Raw genomic sequence first — 23,453 nt, forward strand, 5'->3', positions numbered from 1 at the left:
AACACTGCCCTGCATAAAAAGGTGCAAAAACAGATCCCTGCAACTACAGACCAATCAGCCTTCTCCCAATCATCAGCAAGGTTATGGAATCCATGATCGCTTCTGACATTAAATCCTTCCTCTTCTCCAATGGCGTGATCACTCTACCCTGGATATGCTGCTTCTGCTCTCCTAACAATGGATGGAGGTCCTCAATGTCCTGCACTCAGATCAGGTCCTCCTCAATGGAGGTCCCTTTTTGAATTTAGAAAATATCACGTGGTACACAAGGGTCAACGTAATTTTAATGATCCCTGGTGTGGTGGTGTATAAGCACGATGTATAAGTTGAACACATGAGCCGTACACACGGTTTTTCTTCGTGTTTGTACCTCGGGTTATTTTTAACATAAAATCGACGAAACTTACAAACGTATGAAAGACGGTGGGTCCAAGGTTCTTCTTCTTCAGTCAGTGTTTGAGCCCGTTTCGAACGTGTGTTAAAACAAACTAATTTTTATCTCCGGTTTGCTAACCTAGTTATCTTTGTTTGGTTTCTCGTCCACAAAAGATATCAGTGAATGAAAATTACTTTTCCTTTTATTTTTCTGAGGAGACTCGAACATGGTTGTTTGGTTGGAGGGTTTCTTCTTCTTCATGGTTGTTCGGCTGGATGGTTTCTTCTTCTTCATGGTTTTTCGGTTGTAGGGTTTCTTCTTCTTCATGGTTGTTTGGGTGGAGGTTTCTTCTTCTTCATGGTTTTTCGGGTGTAGGGTTTCTTTTTCTTCATTGTTGTTATGGTGTAGGGTTTCTTCTTCTTCATGGTTGCTCGGTGTAGGGTTTCTTCTTCTTCTTCATGATTGCTCGGTGTAGGGTTTCTTCTTCTTCATTGCGTGTGAAGGTCACGTGCGATGTGATGTAATTTTCTCGATCTTGTAACTTGTTCATTTATTGGTATTTCTAGTGATTCTCGTGGATTATTTGATGTAGTTTTTGTTCCTGAACCTGGTAGACATGTTTGTAACATTTAACGGGTAATCGTATGTATTTAATGGATACTTGGTTTCGTGGTGAGTTGTACGGGACGTTTCTTTATTCAGGTTTCAATTTGAACAGAGAACAAGTTTGAATGAGGGAAGAGAGGGTGAACATTGTTTGTTAAACGAGTTACTTTTGGGGATTGATGTATTCGAAGGAGATTCGTGATGGTGATGGGGGAACTAGTGCAGGCAATGAACCTCGTCGTGTGTGTGTTTGTGTGTGTGTGTGTGTGTGTGTGTGTGTGTGTGTGTGTGTGTGTGTGTGTGTGTGTGTGTGTGTGTGTGTGTGTGTGTGTGTGTGTGTGTGTGTGTGGTCGCAGTGAGAGCATGAGGGCGTGGTGAGAGCATTTGCAGGTGTGGGGGCGTGATGAGAGCGTGAGCAGGTGCTGGGGTGTGGTGAGCAGGTGTCAGGGCGTGGTGAGCGTGAGCAGGTGTGGGGGTGTGGTGACAGTGTGAGGGGGGAGGGGGTCGCAGTGAGAGCGTGACTAGGTGTCGGGGGGGGGTGGTGAGAGCGCGAGCAGGTGTGGGGGTGTGGTGAACAGGTGTGGGGTGTGGTGAGCAGGTGTCAGGGTATGGTGAGCATGAGCAGGTGTTGGGGTGTGGTGAGAGCTTGAGCAGGTGCTGGGGCGTGGTGAGAGCTTGAGCAGGTGCTGGGGCGTGGTGAGTATTAGCAGGTATGGGGCCTGGTGACAGCACGAGCGGGGGAGGGGGAGTCGCAGTGAGAGTGTGAGCAGGTGTCAGGGTGTGGTGAGAGCGCGAGCAGGGGTGGGGACGTGGTGAGCAGGTGCTGGGGCGTGGTGTGAGCGTGACCAGGAGCTGGGGCGTGGTGAGAGTGTGGGGCGTGGTGAGAGCGTGAGCAGGTGCTGGGGCGTGGTGAGAGCGTGAGCATGTGCTGGGGCGTGGTGAGAGCGTGAGCAGGTGCTGGGGCGTGGTGAGAGCGTGAGCAGGAGCTGGGGCTTGCTGAGAGCTTGAGCATGTGCTGGGGTGTGGTGAGAGCGTGAGCAGGTGCTGGGGTGTGGTGAGAGTGTGGGGGCGTGGTGAGTGTGAGCAGGTGCTGGGGCGTGGTGAGAAGCGTGAGCAGGTGCTGGGGCGTGGTGAGAAGCGTGAGCAGGTGCTGGGGCGTGGTGAGAAGCGTGAGCAGGTGCTGGGGCGTGGTGAGAAGCGTGAGCAGGTGCTGGGGCGTGGTGAGAGCGTGAGCAGGAGCTGGGGCTTACTGAGAGCTTGAGCATGTGCTGGGGTGTGGTGAGAGCGTGAGCAGGTGCTGGGGTGTGGTGAGAGCGTGAGCAGGTGCTGGGGTGTGGTGAGAGTGTGGGGGCGTGGTGAGAGCGTGAGCAGGTGCTGGGGCGTGGTGAGAGCGTGAGCAGGTGCTGGGGCGTGGTGAGAAGCGTGAGCAGGTGCTTTTTTTTTACAGCGCGTGCGCTGGTTAGGTATACAATTGCACCAAGTTGGAATGTCCCCGGTGACTACCATGTCTCCGGTGTCCCCCCCCCCCACGCGCCTCAAGTGACAGCCAATGACGGCCGTCCGATAGATGGCAGTGCGTAACCTCGACGGAAATAGCGACAATTGACGGAAATACTTGAGTATTCATGGGCCGACAACTGACGGAAATACCCACAACTGACGGAAACATCTGAAGAGATAATAATAATTTGCCGGTTTCCGCATGAACTACACATTAGATTCACACAATTCTGCCTTTTTTCAATGGAAATTTGTGAAACTAATGTGTTATATATGTGAAAACCATTGAATTTATTGCTTGACGGAAAAAAAAAACCCAAGAATCGCTCCCCTCTCATGTACGAACGAATGAAAGACGTCATTTCCGCCCACCATGACATTTCGCGCCGAACGCTGAAAGCTAAGTTCTTCTTTTGCAATCATTCTCCTTAATATTAGCCATAAACAAGTGTTTCGTCATGCATTAGTAGTTGAAATTTACTTACAATAATAACAAGATTTTAACATTTCAAATATTAAGTACGCTTTTTAATTGTTTTTCAACTGAGAAAGCATAAATTGCATCTATCTATAATTCCAGCAGTGTGTGTGTGTGTGTGTGTGTGTGTGTGTGTGTGTGTGTGTGTGTGTGTGTGTGTGTGTGTGTGTGTGTGTGTGTGTGTGTGTGTGTGTGTGTGTGTGTGTGTGTGTGTGTGTGTGTGTGTGTGTGTGTGTGTGTGTGTGTGTGACTGCTGTTTCTCGACAACCGCTGGTCCGATCTTATTGAAACTTGCCAGGTATATTGCTGGGGACCTGAGGATGTGCCTTTTCAAGGTTTGATATTAATAGGACAAGTGCTTCCAAAGTTATGGCCATTTATTTACCAAACTAATGACAATACACATTGTTGCGTGGGCGTGGCCGATGTGGAAGGGGAGCTCAGCCACGTTCCCCATTATGGGTCACAACGTACGGACTTCCGGATAATGATGACTTCGTGTATTATAATAATTTCTCGATTTCTTATGCGCATTTATAGATAAACACAATGCCACAAGTTATGATCGTTTTCATACGAGACGGTGCATACATTTCGGAAACATCAGAGTGCTGGTATGCTCTGAACCAGGAAGTATTTTTTTCTCTCTCTTCTCTTCGCTTTTTGTTTTTCCTTGTGAGGACATTGCAAAAAGGCAAAATACGTTGGCACAAATTGAATAATTGGCCATTAAAACCTAAATTGCGAGTCATCGTAACTGTGATATGCGAACTTCCGCGCCACCCACGTACGGGCACGCGAGAGCGAAGAAACTGCCTGTATGGTTGTTGTTTGTTGCTCACGGTTTGAATATTTATTTTTATTTATTTATTTATTTATTTTTATTACGGGCAGCCGCGTTTCCCATTACGGGTTACAACGTACAGGCTTCCGGATAATGATGACTTCGTGTATTCTAATAATTTCTCGATTGATGTGCATTTATAGATAAACACAATGCCCCAACTTATGATCGTTTTCATATTAGACGGTGCATAAATTTCGGTAACATCAGAGTGCTGGTATGCTCCGAAGCAGGAAGTAAATTATTTTTTTGCACGTTTTTTTTTTTCCGTGTATTCTAATAATTTCTCGATTAGTTATGCGCATTTATAGATAAACACAATGCCCCAAGTTATGATCTATTTCATATTAGACGGTGCATAAATTTGGGTAACATCAGAGTGTTGGTGTGCTCCGAAGCAGGAAGTAAATTATTTTTTGCACGTTTTTTTTTTTTTCTCCTCTTTCCTCTTCTCTTTGTGTTTTTCCTTGCGATAAAAGGCAAAATACGTTGGCGCGAATTGAATAATTGGCCATCAAAACTAAATTGTGAATAATCGTAACTGCCATATGTGAACTTCCAGACAGTGAGGACTTCACTTCCGGATAGTGACGATTACTGTATTCTTTCTCGATTCTTTCTTTCTCGATTTCTGTACTTTCTCGATTTTCTTAAACCCAATACCCCAATCCAGTCAGTGACGATTACTGTATTCTTTCTCGATTTTTTTTCTTGATTTATTGACTTACTGTATTCTTTCTTTCTCGATTTCTGTACTTTCTTAAACACAATGCCCCAATCCAGTCGTCGTTTACGAGAGCGAAGGAACGGCCTGTGTGGTTGTTGTTTCTGGCACGTGGTTTGAAAGTTTTTTTTTTTTTTGCATGTATGGCCACGTGAGAGCGATGGAACGGCCTGTGTAGTTGTTTCTGGCATGCGGTTTGAAAATTCTTTGTTTTGTTTTGTTTGCACCTACGGGCATGCACTAGTATTTTAACATTAGTGTTCTGATTTGATTCACCACACACGCTGTATTGAAGGATTTCACTTGTTTTTTTTACGTTTAAATTTGCATATTTTACCTTTACATTTTTGAAAAGCTTTCCAACAGGTATACTTACCTACCTTATTATAGATTTCGTTTTTACACTGGAAATATTTATAAACACTCACTGAACCAGAGAGTTTCCTTTAACACATTATCGGTTATAAACACCTCATTACATGTGAAACACGATCACCTTCCCTGGGAGGGTAGGGGTTTAAGGGGGGGTACCGGGTACAACCCCCCCACCCCGGATCAGCCTTTGTGTTCAGTCCTTGGATGGTAACCCCCACAGCTGCAAGATGGATGATTGGTCAACGCACCTGCAGTCAAGACCTCACAAGCTGTGACTGACCCTGAGGAGCCCCTGTCAAAAGAAGCCACTGCATCACTGCCAACCGGTAAATACGGCACAACTGGCTTGGAAACCGAGAACAAGCCACTCACTCCACTTATTTACGCCAAGCGGTAAATACGGAACGGCTGGCTTTGCTCCACGAGCCAAGCAGTTAATATGGAACAACAGGCTTTACTCCACTTTCCGAGTGGGAGCCAAGCGGGTAATACAGAACAAATGGATTTGAAAACAATAACAAACTTGCTATTTGAACACAGCTCGAGTCGTGAGCTCGCTACCTCTTAACCTCAGGACTGTACATCGATCTGACTGAATAAACAGATAAAACAAATAAATGAAGTGTCATTTGGATGAAAAAAATGTTTGAAACAAGAATTGTGAAAATACAAAAACGAATTGAGAGAATTGAGGAAGAATATGCTTCAGACATTAAATCCTTGCTCGCCTCCAATGGCTTGATTTCCGATCATCAATTTGTTTTCAGACCAGGTCACTCTACCCTGGATATGCTGCTTCTGCTCTCCCAACAATGGATGGAGGTCCTCAATGCTGGACATGAAATCAGAACCGTATCCCTGGATATATCGCATGCTTTTGACACTGTCTGGCACCCTGCCCTGCTCACCAAACTCTTTTCCTATGGTATCCAAGGCCATCTCCACTCATGGCTCCCAGACTTCCTCTCCTGTCACAGCCAACGTGTGGCTCTAAATGGAGTTCTTTCATCCCCTCTTCCTGCCCAGGCTGGAGTTCCTCAAGGCAGTTTTCTGGACCCTGTTCTTTTTCTGGTTTTCATCAATGATCTCTCCAACTCCCTGGAAAATCCTCTTTATATTATTGCGAATTCGCGCCCGCCGGCGTGCGAACGGCCACGTAACTCGAATCGCGGCACGTCGCCCACCGGACGGACAATTCTGTCGTGACCCTCTCGGACTAACGCCGGGAGCTAGTCATGGGTGGGCCTTTCGGCCTCACCACGATCGTGCCAATCGGCCACCCGCGTAGGATAGGGTTGTTCGCCAAACTCGACCTACCTAAGTACCCACGCGGATGGTAAACCGGGCGATCGTACCTCGCCGCAGGTTGACTCCGGACACGAGCCGCTTGGGCGGCCCGTTCCGTACTATCGGGATAACCGAGCGGTGTTATCGTCGACCTCGACGGTTCAGATTATTTATCAGGATGTTGCACCCACTACGAACCCTTTACGTGAAGCAAGATGGAGGGTCAATGGAGAAAAGACGAAGCGAAACAGGCACAGTTCAACAAGCAAGCATTTTATTCACATGCACACACAGACAAGCACATAAGGCACGTATTTACAGCCATACACAATCAAAATGCACATCAAGCAATTAAAACAAAAGAACCGATGCAGAGCTACAACCGAATACGCGTACACACGGCAACACTTAAACAGTTCTACTTTACGAGACATGGTGCCACAAGATCCAAACAAAAACCCCGAAAAGAAAATGGTGACGTCCCTTTGGCTGGTGAGTCCCTCCCCCGCGACCGTCAGCGTGGTCGCACCTGGCCCCGACCTCTCGCGGCCGGCGAACCCTCTCCGGCACTCCCCGTCCGGGCGCACAGGTCCACCTCGCAACGGGTGCTGCCGCGTCTCCTGTCCGTGCCTTCGTGACAGGGCCGCTCGCCAAGGCGCGGGCACAGGACCTCTTCCTGAAGACCAACTCTCCACAAAAACCAACCGAACCACCAGCCAAGACGAAGAGGAAGAAAAAGCCCTCGCGCGCCTGCCCATGTCCGTCTTTTATCGCCCGGGGCTCCGTCCTTCGCCACGCCCCGTTCTCGGCTCCACCTTCCTTCGAGAGGGTTCCCGAAAAGGGCGTTCCCTCACACTTTCCCTCCACCCCGCTCCGTCCGGGGGCCGAGGGAGTCAGTTTTTGGCTCTGAGCCAGAGAATTATTCCCCCAAAAAGAGGCCCCACCTTTACATGACCTCTGACCGTTGACCTGCATCGCTCTTCCTCCACTCCAAAGCGCCGGGAAGTCAAACGGGAAAAACAGGCGGGAAAAGCTCACCGAGCATCCTTGTTGGTTTTTGTTTGTTCCTCCGCGGAGATCGTAACCGCACGGAGCCTGTTGAATGGCGAGTGGCGAAGATGTGGTAGCGTAGATGGTGGAGGTGGCGTGGTTGCAGTGTGGTTGGCGCTGTGATGGGGATGGCGTGGTTGTTGAAATGTTGTGTGTTTGAAATAAAAGATAGAAAAAGAAAAACGCTTAACTTGAAGGATCGCAGCCCGAATGGATCACATAAATTCCCTCTATACAACGGGTTTGGACTAACTACACATGTACCTATGGAGATATCTCACCTGAGGGTCCTTTATGGTGTAATGCGAATTTCCACAGCGTAACAATATCTTTGCTGATGACTCCACCCTCTGCCTGACCATCTGTCATCTCTCAGATCAGTATGCCGCAGCTTCTTTGCTCGCTGCAGATCTGGATAACATCACAAACTGGTGAAACATGTCTTTCTATCCGGACAAATCTCACACTCTCATAATGTCTCTCCGAAAGGACTGTTTGGAAACCCTCCCCCCATCCCCTTTCTCACCAATCCTCTGGAAAAATTCTTTCTTTAAAGTTTCTGGATCTCACCATCTGCCCTGACCTTTCCTGGGAAAGCCACATTTCAAACCTGACCCCCAAAGCCAGTCGCTGACTGGAAATCCTCCATCGTGCAAAGTCCTTCCTCTGCCCACCTGAGCTCCTGAACACTTTCAAAGCTTTTGTTCGCAGCCTGATGGAGTACTGCTTTCCCCTCTGGGCTGGTGCTCCTGCCTCTCACTTTTCTCGGCTTCACACCGTGGAAACCAAGGCATTTCGGATCATTGGGATCTCCCGTGGTGAGGCTGAGTCTTTTGGTCTCTCTCACTCTCTCATCGCAGGCAGGTCTGTGGTCTTTCTGTCTTCTCCCGTCTTCTCTCCGGTCTCGCCCCCCCCCCCCCTGCTGTGTCTGCGATTTGTCCTCACCATATTTCCACAGGGTGCTCAAGCTCGGCCAACAACCCCCTTCTGTTAAAACTACCAAAGTCAAGAATCACCGCTCACCTTTACTCTTTCATTTCTCTTTTTTCCTGCCTTTGGAATAAACTCCCTCACTCTGTTCAATCCCACTCTTCCCTCCAGGCCTTCAAAAAGGCTGTTCACCACCACCTCTTATCATCCCCATTCCAAATCCTCGATCTTTTCTACCCCCGTTAATCCACCCCAAACCCACCTCCTTCAAATTCCCTGCTTTCCTTCCTGAAAGTCCCTGTGATGTCCATCTTGTATTCCCCATGTTCCCCGCCCCATCCCTCTCCCTTACACAGATCTCCTCATCTGTTCCCCACTCTTTTGTCCTTCCCACTCCCGCTCTTCTTGTCTCATGCCCTCATTGCTGTGCATTGTGACTTCGATTTCATATGAGCCTCGACAAGCGATACAAAAAAACACAAAACTATTTCCGGGTTATTAAAGTGAAATAAAATGTAAATTAAGATTTTAAAAACTTATTTCCGTTGAGGAATCCCAGTTTAAATAAGAGTCCAAGGCATGATTGTGACGTCACAAAGGGACAACGACTTACTGATCCCATTTTCCGCTGCGAGGATTTCTCCGTTCATTGGGCGGGGACGACGATGACGTTCGGACGTTTTCTCATCAACTCATTATTAATAATTTGTTTATTAATCTTTTACCTGCAATGGCTTTCTCAACCGGTGAGTTTTAAACAAGGAATTCATTCTTAAACAATTACTCTTTCCTTCCAACATGTTAAACGTCCTGTGTGAATGTAGTTTGTCTGTGTTAAACGTCCTGTGTGTATGTAGTTTGTCTGTGTTAAACGTCCTTTCCGTAAGTAGCTTGTCTGTGTTAAACGTCCTGTCCGTAAGTAGTTTGTGTTAAACGTCCTGTCCGTAAGTAGTTTGTCTGTGTTAAACGTCCTGTCCGTAAGTAGTTTGTCTGTGTTAAACGTCCTGTCCTTATGTAGTTTGTCTGTGTTAAACGTCCCGTCCTTATGTAGTTTGTCTGTGTTAAACATCCTGTCCTTATGTAGTTTGTCTGTGTTAAACGTCCTGTCCGTAAGTAGTTTGTCTGTGTTAAACGTCCTGTCCTTATGTAGTTTGTCTGTATTAAACGTCCTGTCCTTATGTAGTTTGTCTGTGTTAAACGTCCTGTCCGTAAGTAGTTTGTCTGTGTTAAACGTCCTGTCCTTATGTAGTTTGTCTGTGTTAAACGTCCTGTCCTTATGTAGTTTGTCTGTGTTAAACGTCCTGTCCTTATGTAGTTTGTCTGTGTTAAACGTCCTGTCCTTATGTAGTTTGTCTGTGTTAAACGTCCTGTCCTTATGTAGTTTGTCTGTTAAACGTCCTGTGCTTATGTAGTTTGTCTGTGTTAAACGTCCTGTCCGTAAGTAGTTTGTCTGTGTTAAACGTCCCGTCCTTTTGTAGTTTGTCTGTGTTAAACGTCCTGTCTTTATGTAGTTTGTCTGTGTTAAACGTCCTGTCCTTATGTAGTTTGTCTGTGTTAAACGTCCTGTCCTTATGTAGTTTGATAAAACAAATAAATGAAATGTCATTTGGAAGAAAAAATTATTTGAAACAAGAATTGTCAAAATACAAAACGATTTCCGGGTTAATAAAGTGAAATGAAATGTAAAGGAAGATTTTAAAATCTGATTTCCGTTGAGAAATCCCAGAATAAATAAGATTCCATGACGTCACAGATGGAGATGTTGATCCCATTTTCCGTTGCGAGGGTTTCTCCGTTCATTGTGCGGAGACGACGATGACGTTCGGACGTTTACTCATCAACTCATTATTATTAATGTGTTTAATGTTTTACCTGCAATGGCTTTCTCAACCGGTGAGTTTTAAACAAGGAATTCATTCTTTAACAATTACTCTTTCCTTCCAACATGTTAAACGTCCTGTCTGTGTTAATAAATGGTCTGTCTGTGTTAATCCTCCTGTGTGTGAATGGTCTGTCCGTGTTAATCCTCCTGTGTGTAAGTGGTTTGTCCGTGTTAATCCTCCTGTGTGTAAGTGGTTTGTCCGTGTTAATCCTCCTGTGTGTAAGTGGTTTGTCCGTGTTAATCCTCCTGTGTGTAAGTGGTTTGTCCGTGTTAATCCTCCTGTGTGTAAGTGGTTTGTCCGTGTTAATCCTCCTGTGTGTAAGTGGTTTGTCCGTGTTAATCCTCCTGTGTGTAAGTGGTTTGTCCGTGTTAATCCTCCTGTGTGTAAGTGGTTTGTCCGTGTTAATCCTCCTGTGTGTAAATGGTTTGTCCGTGTTAATCCTCCTGTGTGTGTAAGTGGTTTGTCCGTGTTAATCATCCTGTGTGTGTAAGTGGTTTGTCCGTGTTAATCCTCCTGTGTGTAAGTGGTTTGTCCGTGTTAATCCTCCTGTGTGTAAGTGGTTTGTCCGTGTTAATCCTCCTGTGTGTAAATGGTTTGTCCGTGTTAATCCTCCTGTGTGTGTAAGTGGTTTGTCCGTGTTAATCCTCCTGTGTGTGTAAGTGGTTTGTCCGTGTTAATCCTCCTGTGTGTGTAAGTGGTTTGTCCGTGTTAATCCTCCTGTGTGTAAGTGGTTTGTCCGTGTTAATCCTCCTGTGTGTAAGTGGTTTGTCCGTGTTAATCCTCCTGTGTGTAAATGGTTTGTCCGTGTTAATCCTCCTGTGTGTGTAAGTGGTTTGTCCGTGTTAATCCTCCTGTGTGTGTAAGTGGTTTGTCCGTGTTAATCCTCCTGTGTGTAAGTGGTTTGTCCGTGTTAATCCTCCTGTGTGTGTAAGTGGTTTGTAACATATTAATGGGTAATCGTATGTATTTAATGGATACTTGGTTTCGTGGTGAGTTGTACGGGACGTTTCTTTATTCAGGTTTCAATTTGAACAGAGAACAAGTTTGAATGAGGGAAGAGAGGGTGAACATTGTTTGTTAAACGAGTTACTTTTGGGGATTGATGTATTCGAAGGAGATTCGTGATGGTGATGGGGGAACTAGTGCAGGCAATGAACCTCGTCACTTGTGGGGGGGAGGGGTTGAGACAGAATGGGGGCGGAGGGGGTTGGGACAGAATGGGGGGAGGGAGTTGGTACGGAATGGGAGGGGTGGGGACGGAATTGGGGGGAGGGTGGGTGGGTGGGGACGGAATTGGGGGGAGTGGGTGGGGACGGAATTGGGGGGAGGGTGGGTGGGTGGGGACGGAATTGGGGGGGAGTGGGTGGGGACGGAATTGGGGGGGAGTGGGTGGGGACGGAATTTGGGGGGAGTGGGTGGGGACGGAATTGGGGGGAGTGGGTGGGGACGGAATTGGGGGGGAGTGGGTGGGGACGGAATTGGGGGGAGTGGGTGGGGACGGAATTGGGGGGGAAGTGGGTGGGGACGGAATTGGGGGAAGTGGGGGGACGGAATTGGGGACGGGAGTGGGGGGACGGAATTGGGGACGGGAGTGGGTGGGGACGGAATTGGGGGGACGGGAGTGGGTGGGGACGGAATTGGGGGGGGACGGGAGTGGGTGGGGACGGAATTGGGGGGACGGGAGTGGGTGGGGACGGAATTGGGGGGACGGGAGTGGGTGGGGACGGAATTGGGGGGGACGGAGTGGGTGGGGACGGAATTGGGGGGAGTGGGTGGGGACGGAATTGGGGGGAGTGGGTGGGGACGGAATTGGGGGGAGTGGGTGGGGACGGAAGTGGGGGGAGTGGGTGGGGACGGAAGTGGGGGGAGTGGGTGGGGACGGAAGTGGGGGGAGTGGGTGGGGACGGAAGTGGGGGAGTGGGTGGGGACGGAAGTGGGGGGAGTGGGTGGGGACGGAATTGGGGGGAGTGGGTGGGGACGGAATTGGGGGGGAGTGGGTGGGGACGGAATTGGGGGGAGTGGGTGGGGACGGAATTGGGGGGGAGTGGGTGGGGACGGAATTGGGGGGGAGTGGGTGGGGACGGAATTGGGGGGGAGTGGGTGGGGACGGAAGTGGGGGGAGTGGGTGGGGACGGAAGTGGGGGGAGTGGGTGGGGACGGAATTGGGGGGAGTGGGTGGGGACGGAATTGGGGGGAGTGGGTGGGGACGGAATTGGGGGGGAGTGGGTGGGGACGGAATTGGGGGGGGGAGTGGGTGGGGACGGAATTGGGGGGGAGTGGGTGGGGACGGAATTGGGGGGGGGAGTGGGTGGGGACGGAATTGGGGGGAGTGGGTGGGGACGGAATTGGGGGGAGTGGGTGGGGACGGAATTGGGGGGAGTGGGTGGGGACGGAATTGGGGGGGAGTGGGTGGGGACGGAATTGGGGGGGAGTGGTGGGACGGAATTGGGGGGGGAGTGGTGGGACGGAATTGGGGGGAGTGGGTGGGGACGGAATTGGGGGGGGGAGTGGGTGGGGACGGAATGGTGGGTGGGGACGGAATGGGGGGTGGGGGCAGCAATGTTTGTGTTTAAAATTGCGGAAGGAATGAAGGATCTGCTCCTGACTTCATGATTGGTAAGGAAAGGAAATGTTTGAGGACTTCCAGGTCATAGAAGAGGAAGTTAGGAGGATGTAGGTCGTGGGGTAGCTTCATGATCAGTAGTTGGACAATTATATTTCATAATTTATATCAACGATGTTGATAGTGGTGTTGAGCGTCGTGTTTGTACATTTCCAGATGATGCTCAGCTTGTGGGTAAGGTGGCTATCAGAGCGGGTAGTGATCAGATTTCGGAAATTTTATATATTTTAATTGATTTCTAGGTAGAAGATTGGATGATGTAGTTTAACATAAACAAGTGTAATGTGTAACGGATGGGTTGGAGTAACGATGATAGAGATAACAAGGGACAATCTTGGAGCACGTCACACAGGAGAACGATCTGGGGGTGGTAATCGATACGGGAGATGAGCAAACAGCACAGTACCAGGTATCCACAGGTAAATCTAATAGCACAGTATCAGGTATCCACAGGTAAATCTAATAGCACAGTACCAGGTATCCACAGGTAAATCTAATAGCACAGTATCAGGTATCCACGGGTCAATCTAATAGCACAGTACCAGGTATCCACAGGTAAATATAATAGCACAGTACCAGGTATCCACAGGTAAATATAATAGCACAGTACCAGGTATCCACGGGTAAATCTAATAGCACAGTACCAGGTATCCACGGGTCAATCTAATAGCACAGTACCAGGTATCTGCAGGTAAATCTAATAGCACAGTACTGGGTATCCACAGGTAAATCTAATAGCACAGTATCAGGTATCCACAGGTAAATCTAACAGCACAGTACCAGGTATCCACAGGTAAATCTAATAGCACAGTACTGGGTATCCACAGGTAAATCTAATATCACAGTATCAGGTATCCACAGGTAAATCTAACAGCACAGTACCAGGTATCCACAGATAAATCTAATAGCACAGTACTGGGTATCCACAGGTAAATCTAATAGCACAGTATCAGGTATCCACAGGAAAATCTAACAGGGGTTTGGGTTGTATCAGTGGGGAGATAAATTATATCTTAAAAAAGGTAGTATTACAGGTGTTTCGTGAAACCTCATCTTCAGTGCAGGTTTCATCACATCTCAGGAAAAAGTAAATAAATACATAAATTATTGAATAATTTAAAATAATATGTTAATATATAAAATTAATCATGGTGTATAAAGCACCGCTGGTGATGTGTGTGCTTGCCCCCGCTCCTGCGCCCCCTTATTCCTTCTCTCCAGTGAATTTAAGTTGATAAACTGAGAGGTTAATTTAACATGATGAAGATGTAGCACAGGCTTGACGGGCCAAATAGCCTCCTTCTACATCCAAGCTGCTTGTGCATTGTCTGCCGGTACCTTGGGTCCGAAATTCCCTCCGTGATTGCAGTGACGTCACTATTTCCATGCTAATGCCTTCAGGTCAACTTGAAATATGAAAAGGTAGAGATGTTCAACATGTCCTCGAATCCTCACTTGTCTAACGCTGTGTATTTGTCCTGTTGTCTATCACACAGAAACGAGGATTTTGTGATCCTCTTTGGGAGAGTTTTTTCAAGCTTTTTCCAAACTCCGTCCGTCCTTCCCAGGTATGATGTCATTTCTCATGAACGCAGTTGCTGTGAATCTATGGAGAAGTCGAGAAATATAACATTGGGGCATTTTAAAGGGTGTACGACCTGAAGGATCCACGTGAACCTGGGAGTTGCGTTCACGTAACCCCGTGGACCTCACGTGGAGATTGAGCATCATTAACCCCGAGACACCTGGAAGTGATTTCATGAACAAACAGGATCACTCGGTGATGGTTCAGGTTCTCCTCTTTGAACCTTCTTGTGTAGATTTGATTATCAACTAACTATGAACTCCCTTTCCCATGATTAAAAAGCCAGTCATTGTTCCCTTGAGTACACAATCCTCTCGATGAAACTATGAGCTGGTTGTCCCACATACTGTACTTGTATGTACTTGTGATGTCCCACCTGCCTGGACTGGCTTGTGAATTTTTAAGATCCCATGGTAAGTTCAAGATGAAAAAGAGTCGGCTAGAGAGTGCCAGTACCTCCTAAATCTGATAAATGAAATTTGTCGTCTGCTGTGTTTGTGTATTTTTTGCGAAGACAACTGGGCCGACAACCACCACATTTGTCCCACAGACCAAGTCCGACCCGGGGATTGTCCTACGGGTATTTTCTTCCACCACTTCAGCCTTCAAAGACCCTTAACACCCTTTAAGACTTCAAATACCCCTAAAACCATTCATGAGCTCCAAGACCATTTGGACTCTTAAGACCCTTAAAGCCCCTTACACACTTCAGACAGAAAAGACAGCATGGACCCTTGACCATTTAAAGTTTTAGACTCTTTGGACCTTTTTTGAAGACTCTTTTGACATGCTTGAGAGAATAGATGCTTTCGACCACTTATACTAACTACTATTGGAACGTACCCTTTCGAGTTTAGACCATCTCAAACCTTTTAATGGCACACCACACAAACATCGATATTATTCTTGCAAAACACAGACTATCCTTTTCTTTTTTTTTCAGGAAGTGATGTGCAAACAAGATACACCCAGGTGGCGGTTGCTCTGCGATGTAATACCTAATTTGTTGCGGGGGAAGGTGTGGGAGGATTGAGGGAAATGGGAGGGGGTGGGAGGAGGCTGGGAGGGGACAGGTGGGATGACAGGGGGGAAAGGGTGGGAGGAGGCAGGGAAATGGGGTGGGATACCTTTTCTCGTCCTTTAATAATTGCGTAGGAGGCAATTCATCACCAGAATAGGTGTGTCCAAGGAGAGAGAGGGGAGAGAAGCAAACCAAATTAACCGTCGGATCCTCGTCAATGGTGCTTTCAATGGATAGATAGCTATCAAAAGTTTAATGAATAGGTCCTAGCGAGATGGATGCTCGTCTCTAGATCGACTGTGGTCAAAGTCGGGGTACATTCGGTGATTAAGTTTATTTTCAGTTTGATTCTATAGAAAACTAGAAGTGTACTTAGTGAAAACCACATACTTCTACCAGGCTGATTATTTTACCTTTTGTATCCCACTGGTAGGTCGGGGTCTGGATTCGGACCTGAACTTAAATTTATTTGTTGTTGTTCCCTTCAGGCCAGCCCCACTGATGTGCACACTTTTATAGTTTCCTCTTTGCACCGTCACTTGCACCTCCTCACTTCACACCTCATAGACACCTTCAATGTTCCTCCTCTTTCCCCCTCCTCAGCAACTGGACCACGCAGATTCGTTGACCCCACTTGGTAAACAGAGGTAGCAACCACCAAGTTCTTTTCTTTTCTCTCTTGCTAATCTCTCTTGCTTGTTCTTGTCACGTAACCAACTCGTTCACCAAGTTTCATCGGAATCCGTCCATAAGTTTTGAGATATTGTGCTACATATCGTTTGAGCCCTATCGCTCGATGGTGAAGAATCACAAAAAAAAATTCTGGGATCTGGATCTTCATCAAAATCTAATATTTTCATCCGTGTCACATCACCAAGCTCTCTACCAAATTTTGTCCGAATCCGTCTACAACTTTTTGAGATATCCTGTTCACAGACAGAGACAGACAGGGGTGAAAACATAACTTCCATCCACCTTCGGTGGCGGAGGTAATTTTGGGCCCGTGGGGACTGAAAGGCCCGATAACACAATTGTGTTCGCACAGTGAAAACGACCTCGGATGAACGTGTCCTGAATTGATGAAAAACCTTCCATTTGTTTTTGTCCAGTGAAAGGATGCTTAAACCCCATTGGAGACTTAAGGGGTGTAAAGTGGTCGAATGGTTTAAGGTGGTCTAAAGGGTGTAATGGTCTTGAAAGGACCAAAGAATGGGATGATGGAGGGGAATAGGGTATTTTGGGGTTTAAAACGTCATCAGGGGTCAAAAGATCTGTGGGGTATAAAGGTCTAAATGGGTATGTTCAAAATGTATTTTGGTCTAAATTGGGTCTTTCAAGGTCTTAGGATTCTTAACGTCTTGGGGGTATGTTCTAATAGTGGTTTGGGTCTCAAAGATGCAAAGGTTTTGAGGGGTTTAAGGGGTATGAGCAGTCTAACTGGTCTCGAGGGTGTAAATGCGTCCGGGACCAGACGGGCGGAGGCCCCTGCAGTACCAGCGGAAAGTGGACGCAGCGATGCGCTGCTTCGCCGCATGCTCCCATACCTGACCTGAGGGTCTAAAGTGTTGAGGAGGTCTTAAGGTTCTCCAAATGGTACATTCCAATGGTAGTTGGGGTCCTAATTGGTGTAAAGGGTCAAAAGGACTGTCCCCCCCCCTCCCCAACTCTGTCTTCCCTTCCCCCTTTCTTTCCCATTCTTCAAAGCAAGAGGACATTGTTGACATAAAGAGGTTAAAATTAAGGACGAAACATCGTTTTTAAAATTTAATTCACAATATCGTGAGATGATGTAATCTCACCACATGTGATGGACATGCAAACATAGATTACATTTTGAGTGAATCATTTCAACACCTGGATGGAAATTTAAGAAGGGCTCGATTAGTTTTTGCGGATCTCTATGCAAAGAGAGATCCTCTATGCCCTATGCAAAGTTGAACCCACCTTTCCATTTACATCATCATCCACAAGAAGAGGTTTATTCTCTTCCACTTCCCAGCCTCATCATCATCCGAGACCTGTCCTGGGTCATCATGGCAAAGCTGACCTCCAGAGCAGCCTCAGACTGGTTGTTAATAATAACATGAGTTCTGTTTATTGATATTGATACAAAAACAAAAATATTGTTGCAGCCCAGGGTTCGAGGTTCACCACAAGATGTAACACTCTCGTTACTCCTGAACGCCCAGTCCTGCTGGCCGACGTGCCGTGGAAAACTCCGCGGCCCGGCGGATTGCTAAGCAACCACAAACGTCAATTAACCTCGCCAACTCTGACAGGGATATCCGTCTTAGTTTACTCCGTTTACCTGAGGAGGTGACAAAATGAACTGAGTTTCGTTCCCTCGGCACACACTCGGATTACTGCCGAGCGATACAGGAGAGTGCACGCTGGCTAACAAGAGCAAATCACTTGGGGTAAAACTTCCTGGATAACAGTACATGCAGACTATGCTAGCTCTTTGATGTAAACTCCACCAATGGAGGACAGGATGCTACGAGCTTGGTCCATCACAATAATAATCAATTTATTCACATCAAGGGCGAGGTAAAGGATGTGGCACAAGCGAGGAATGGTTTTATTTACAGGGAAAATTCGTACAGCAGGGACAGTCGATGATTGGTGAGGTGCGGCAAAATAAAATACAGGTAGAAACACAGACAAGACACAGGGCAGAGCGAAACCTATCTAATACATACACAGTCTTGTTTATGTCAACATGACAGTCGCCATCAGAAACGTTCCGAGTAATGGAAGATTAGCAAGAGAGATAAGAAAAGAACGAAGTGCTGGCAATCTCCATTTAACAAGTGGGGTCGAAGAATCCGTGCAGCCCAGTCGCTGAGGTTGAAAGAGACGGAAAACTGAGGTTGTCTCAGGTGCACGGTCTGAGGAAGTGCGAGTGAGGGTGTGGTGAGGTGCAAAGAGGATACCGTAAAAGAGTCCGTATCAGTGCGGCCACCCTGAAGGGCACGACTGTTTGGGACTTGCCCGGGTAATCGCTGATTCCTCTTTTAGGAATGTGTGTCTGCAGCAGAGGAGATGGAAAAGAAGAAGAAGAAGAAGAAGGTGTGAGGAAATAGCTCAATAAAGTGTTGGCAAGGCTGTAAATGTTAATGCTATTTGCTCGGTCTTAATGACTGCACTCGGTCTGCTGCCTGGATCTGTCACTCGCCAAGCGCTCTGCTCCGCGAACTTCATTTCGCCCTCACTCAGACCCAATATGCTCCTTTTTGCCGCTACGTTCCGCTCTCACCACCAAGCCAAAGAAGAGACCTGATCCATGCGCCGAGCTCTCCTGATGTCTCCAGCACTTCTGTGTGGAACGCACAGCCTTTTTAATCATTTGACGAGGGAAGAGTCTGAAGGTTGATCAAAGGGGTCGATCGGCATTTTCAAGCTCCCCAATGGCGCACGCACAATTAGCCCAGTGCCCGCTCTACCCACGCATGGGTGCAGCGATGAAGATGGCGCCATTGTGTTCTGGGCTTCCCCACGCTTCGGAGCTCTGTACTTGACATGTTTCTGGGGTTTTTGGCTATGCTTTCCAGGTGCGAACGTGTGCTGGACACCCACAGGCGACCGACATTGAGCGGAGCACTCGTATGTGACGTTGAGTGGGGTCGAGCGCACACTTGCGCTTAGAATTAGATTCCCGATCGTCCAGATCCAAGTGTTTGTAATGGTACGTTGCGCGCATTGTTTACTGTTACTCCATAAGGCAGTGGTGGGTGCCTGAAGTGGTTGTGGTTGAGGCGATGGTTGCAACAGCATAGTGGTGAGTTTATGGTGTGGTAGTTGTGGATTGTGGTTTTGGGGGGGGGGGGTTGTTAATTGTGGTTGAGGCAGCAATGGTGAATGTACAGCAAGATTGGGTAATGTTACAATGGTGTGGTGATTTATAATAAGCATGTTTTGAGATTGTGTGAATGTTGTATCGTTCGTGAGTAGAGCACAGTGAAGGTTGAAGTGATTTACCCGTTGGATAATGGTGTACGATTCAAACTGAGTTTCGTTGCGCGTATAAACCACGGATGTCCGTTTGCTCCTCACTTTGAAAAAAGTACCAAATGCCACACAATGCATATGACCCATAAATCCATTAGATCTAAAGGAAGAGCTATCTGGAAGGAATACAAACAAAATAACGACCTCAGCAACTGCTATATGTTGTGTGCCATTGCCTCGGGGAATGACTAGTTCACAGATCAACAATATCAATGATATGAGCATCTGATTCCCTGCCAAGTATGTTTGTTGTACAACCATGTGGTTGTGTTGAATAGCGCACATTGTGGTGAGAAGATGTTACCCCCGGATCGTGACCCCAAAAGGTTTTCTGTGTAGAGGTCTCTTTGGCTCCCATTTGGTAACTTTGAAGAGTTTGTTGATTTTGTGCTGAGTGTTACATTTACTTCCATCAAGCCTCTTCTTTGAGTGGATTCCCAAAATCTTCGTCAGACATTTGGAAGAATCATCTCAGGTTATTGAAATTCTTAATTTTAAACTCGAACTTGTGGTTAAAAGTTCCTATTTGGGATCCATGGTTGAAAACTTTCCACCATGTGACGTGTTCTTTGTGTTTTCTTTCAGTACCGTGATGAATCCTGGTTCTCAAACCTGTCCGAAGGTAAGTACCTTGTATTCTTCCTGGATGGTTTTGTTCTGTTCACATATTGTTAGTACACAGCAATTCTATCAAGTGATGACATGTATCGTTCTCTGTTGGGACTCCTTGGGGAAATCACCATTTTATGGGAATCATTCTCTGTTGGGATTTTTGGGTAAATTACTCTACTCTCTCATGGATTAAAGTTGTTGAGATACTTGTTCGCTATTTATTTAATAACATGTTCATTTATCAGTTTATCTTGAACCAACCTTCAAAACGGATGTTCATCATCATGTTCACCACATTTAAGATGTTTTGTGATGTTCTTGATCGTTGGGGGCAATTGTGATGTTCTTGAAGGCAATTGGGGTTCTGGTCTATCTCCAAATTACAGACATTGTGAGGACTAAGGAGGAAGTATGAATTCACAAAAATAGATGAAATTAAATCAAGGCTATTTTGAGACAGACCTCCACACACGAACACCCTTTTGTTCCTTACGATGTGCGAGTAATTGAAAACATCATCTCTGTGGTGTGGTTCTCACAATTGAAGATGAAATAGTTATCAATTACAGGTGTTATCTTCGAGAGATTTCTGATTTATGTGATGTTAGGAAATTGTAACAGATTCTCAGGAACCCTCTGGTAGAAACACTCACTGTTATCCCAAAAGGTAACGTAAACCCAAACATCGGCTTTCACCGTGATCTGTTCTTTTGTTTACAGTGATGAAGACCATGATCCAAACATTCCAAAATCGACAAGTTCTCAGCATGAACACCATTTGTACCTGCATCATTTTCAGTGCAGTGTGTATGATATGCACTAATGTCACTCAGGTATGGTTTTGATGGTTACCTGCTCAAACATTCACTGTCGTACAGAAATGGTAAACCTACCCAATCTGCTATTGATTCACGGATAGAACGTTGCATGTTATTTGGAGTATGTCATGCTACATTATTCACAACATATGTGGAATTGTATGAAGTCATGTGACGAGAGACTCGTGCTGAAGCGTTTCATGGATGTTGTTGTATTTGTGTTGCAGATGTTATTTGCCGTACAGCTTCAGCATGACAGACGTGCGAGGCATCATTGCAGTAAGTTAAAGATCTTGGAATTACTTTCTATTTGATTCATAACATCATTGTCATAATAATCTAATTTATAATGCTCTTTCTAACCACTCACTCATATAATTGTTTAATGCCTTCCAAGTGTTGTACAAAGCTGAAAGTTTGCATACTTTTGTAACACCAAGCCAACTTTCCAGGAAAAATCGCAAAACCATCAGAAAATATTCGGTGAAGAAAAGTCGATCGGTGCAGCCTCTGCTCACTGTGGGGCACGTGATCCAAGACAATGGAGCTTCCAATCGAGCTGGTTGCTTGGCAACGCTAACACGCACCTCCTCTGTCTATTTTTATCTTTTGTCGCACTTGCATAAAAAAAAAATTTCCTGTAGCTATAAGCCTTTTAATGGAGAGCTTATTCAAATCACTGATGGATCCCTGCCCTTCGACAAGGTCAGAGACTGGGACATTAAAATGAGCTCCGTCCAACCGTCTGTCAATCGTTTGTCCATTTACTTTTGTGTACATGATATTCAACAAAAATAGTTGAACATTTACCTTTCATGTTGCAGATATCTACTCCTCATAACATCATCTCAATATGATTAAATAATGGCTCTAATCTGTCACCATGGCAACAATCTTGGTAACTTGGCTTGTGCATGTGATATTTCAAAAACCATTCAAGATGTAGCTTTAGAGGAGGGGAGGGGTGGGGGAAAGATAGAGGAGAGAGGAGAGAGAGGGAGGGAGGAGGGGTGAGTAGTGGGCGGAGCTCGGAAGGGGGTGGTGAAGAGCTCAAAGTGAGGGTGGGGAAACTATACCTCACTGAATGTTGTATACACTCCAGGAGGCGGGGGGGGGGGTTGAGCGAGGAGGATGGGGGAGAGAGTGAGTAAGGGTGGGGCAGCAAGGGAGGGAGCGTGAGGAAGGGGGTGGGGAGCGATTCTTCATCACATGTCATTAAACACTCCGGGAGGAGCAGTTGTGGGAGTGAGAGAGGAGAGAGAGAGTAGGGAGGAGGAGGATTGGGAGGAGTGAGGAAAAGGGGGGAGAAATGGGGGAGTGTGAGGAAGAGGGCATGAGCAGGAGTCAAGGATAATGTTATGTTGAGCTTTGTCAAAACACGCACTCATACGCACACACACTCATACGCACACACACTCGTACGCACACACACTCGTACGCACACACACTCGTACGCACACACACTCGTACGCACACACACTCGTACGCACACACACTCGTACGCACACACACTCGTACGCACACACACTCGTACGCACACACACTCGTACGCACACACACTCGTACGCACACGTGTACGCACACACACTCGTATACACACGGACACGTGTACGCACACACACTCGTACGCACACACACTCGTACGCACACACACTCGTACGCACACACACTCGTACGCACACACACACGCACACACACACGCACACACACACGCACACACACTCGTACGCACACACACTCGTACGCACACACACTCGTACGCACACACACTCGTACGCACACACACTCGTACGCACACACACTCATACGCACACACACTCATACGCACACACACTCGTACGCACACACACTCGTACGCACACACTCATACGCACACACTCGTACACACACTCATACACACACTCATACACACACAGACTCATATACACACACACAGACTCATATATATATATATATATATATATATATATATATATATATATATATATATATATATATATATATATATATATATATATATATACACACACACACACACACACACACACACACACACACACACACACACACACACACACACACACACACACACACACACACACACACACACACACACACACACACACACACACACACACACACACACACACACACACACACACTCATATATATGTATATATATATATATACACATACACATACACATACACATGCACATACACATATTGTTACGGCTGTGGAAATTCGCAAACCACCATTCAGGTCCCGTAGGTGAGATATCTCTTAAGTACATGTGTAGTTAGCCCCAAACCCGTTGTTTAGAGGGAATAAATGTGATTCATTCGGGCTGCAACGCTTTGAGTCCGTCATTTTTCTTTCTCTATCTTTTATTTCAAATAAAAACCAACGAGGGGCTCGGTGGCTTTTCGCGCCATTCTTCTCTGCGCTTGGTGTGAGGGGAGAGAAGCGAGGGGAGGGCAGCTGGCGCTCCATTGGTGGATGCGCGGTGTGACGCGGCCAGGGAGGAGGAACGCCCCTCTTCGAGACTTTTCTCGAAGCGCCTCGAAGGGGGGTGGAGCAAAGAACGGGGCGGAGCAACAGGGCGGAGCTCCGAGGATATAAAAGTCGGAGATGGGGGAAGCAGTTTTGTAGATGCTCTTGCTTGGTAGATGCTCTTGCTCGGTGGATATACTTGCTTCGTGGTTGCTCTCGTCTTCCGGCTCGCTCGTCCTG

At 46.8% G+C, this 23,453-nt stretch overlaps 1 protein-coding gene across 10 annotated transcripts; it reads left to right on the forward strand.

Moving 5' to 3' along the window:
• The first annotated feature begins 404 nt into the window (after positions 1-404).
• LOC147025640 (uncharacterized) lies at positions 405-21,466 on the forward strand. 10 transcript variants are annotated; one of them, XR_015059610.1, is made up of 6 exons: positions 405-423; positions 14,173-14,244; positions 19,876-19,912; positions 20,623-20,735; positions 20,948-20,999; positions 21,173-21,466. XR_015059610.1 is itself a non-coding variant. In XM_085886827.1 (6 exons), exons 1-6 carry the CDS (start codon positions 560-562, stop codon positions 21,205-21,207), a joined length of 432 nt encoding a protein of 143 aa, XP_085742953.1. In that variant the 5' UTR covers positions 545-559; the 3' UTR covers positions 21,208-21,466. The 10 variants fall into 10 exon arrangements, 4 of the variants coding, with proteins under 4 accessions (XP_085742953.1, XP_085742954.1, XP_085742956.1 ...); XM_085886827.1 differs by lacking the exon at positions 405-423 and adding an exon at positions 545-682; XR_015059607.1 differs by lacking the exon at positions 405-423 and adding an exon at positions 757-896.
• The last annotated feature ends 1,987 nt before the right edge of the window (positions 21,467-23,453 follow it).

Source organism: Eptatretus burgeri, chromosome 6 (genome assembly GCF_056783735.1).
Source record: "Eptatretus burgeri isolate ZD-2024b chromosome 6, Ebu_testis_v1, whole genome shotgun sequence".
NCBI classification, from domain to species: domain Eukaryota; kingdom Metazoa; phylum Chordata; class Myxini; order Myxiniformes; family Myxinidae; genus Eptatretus; species Eptatretus burgeri.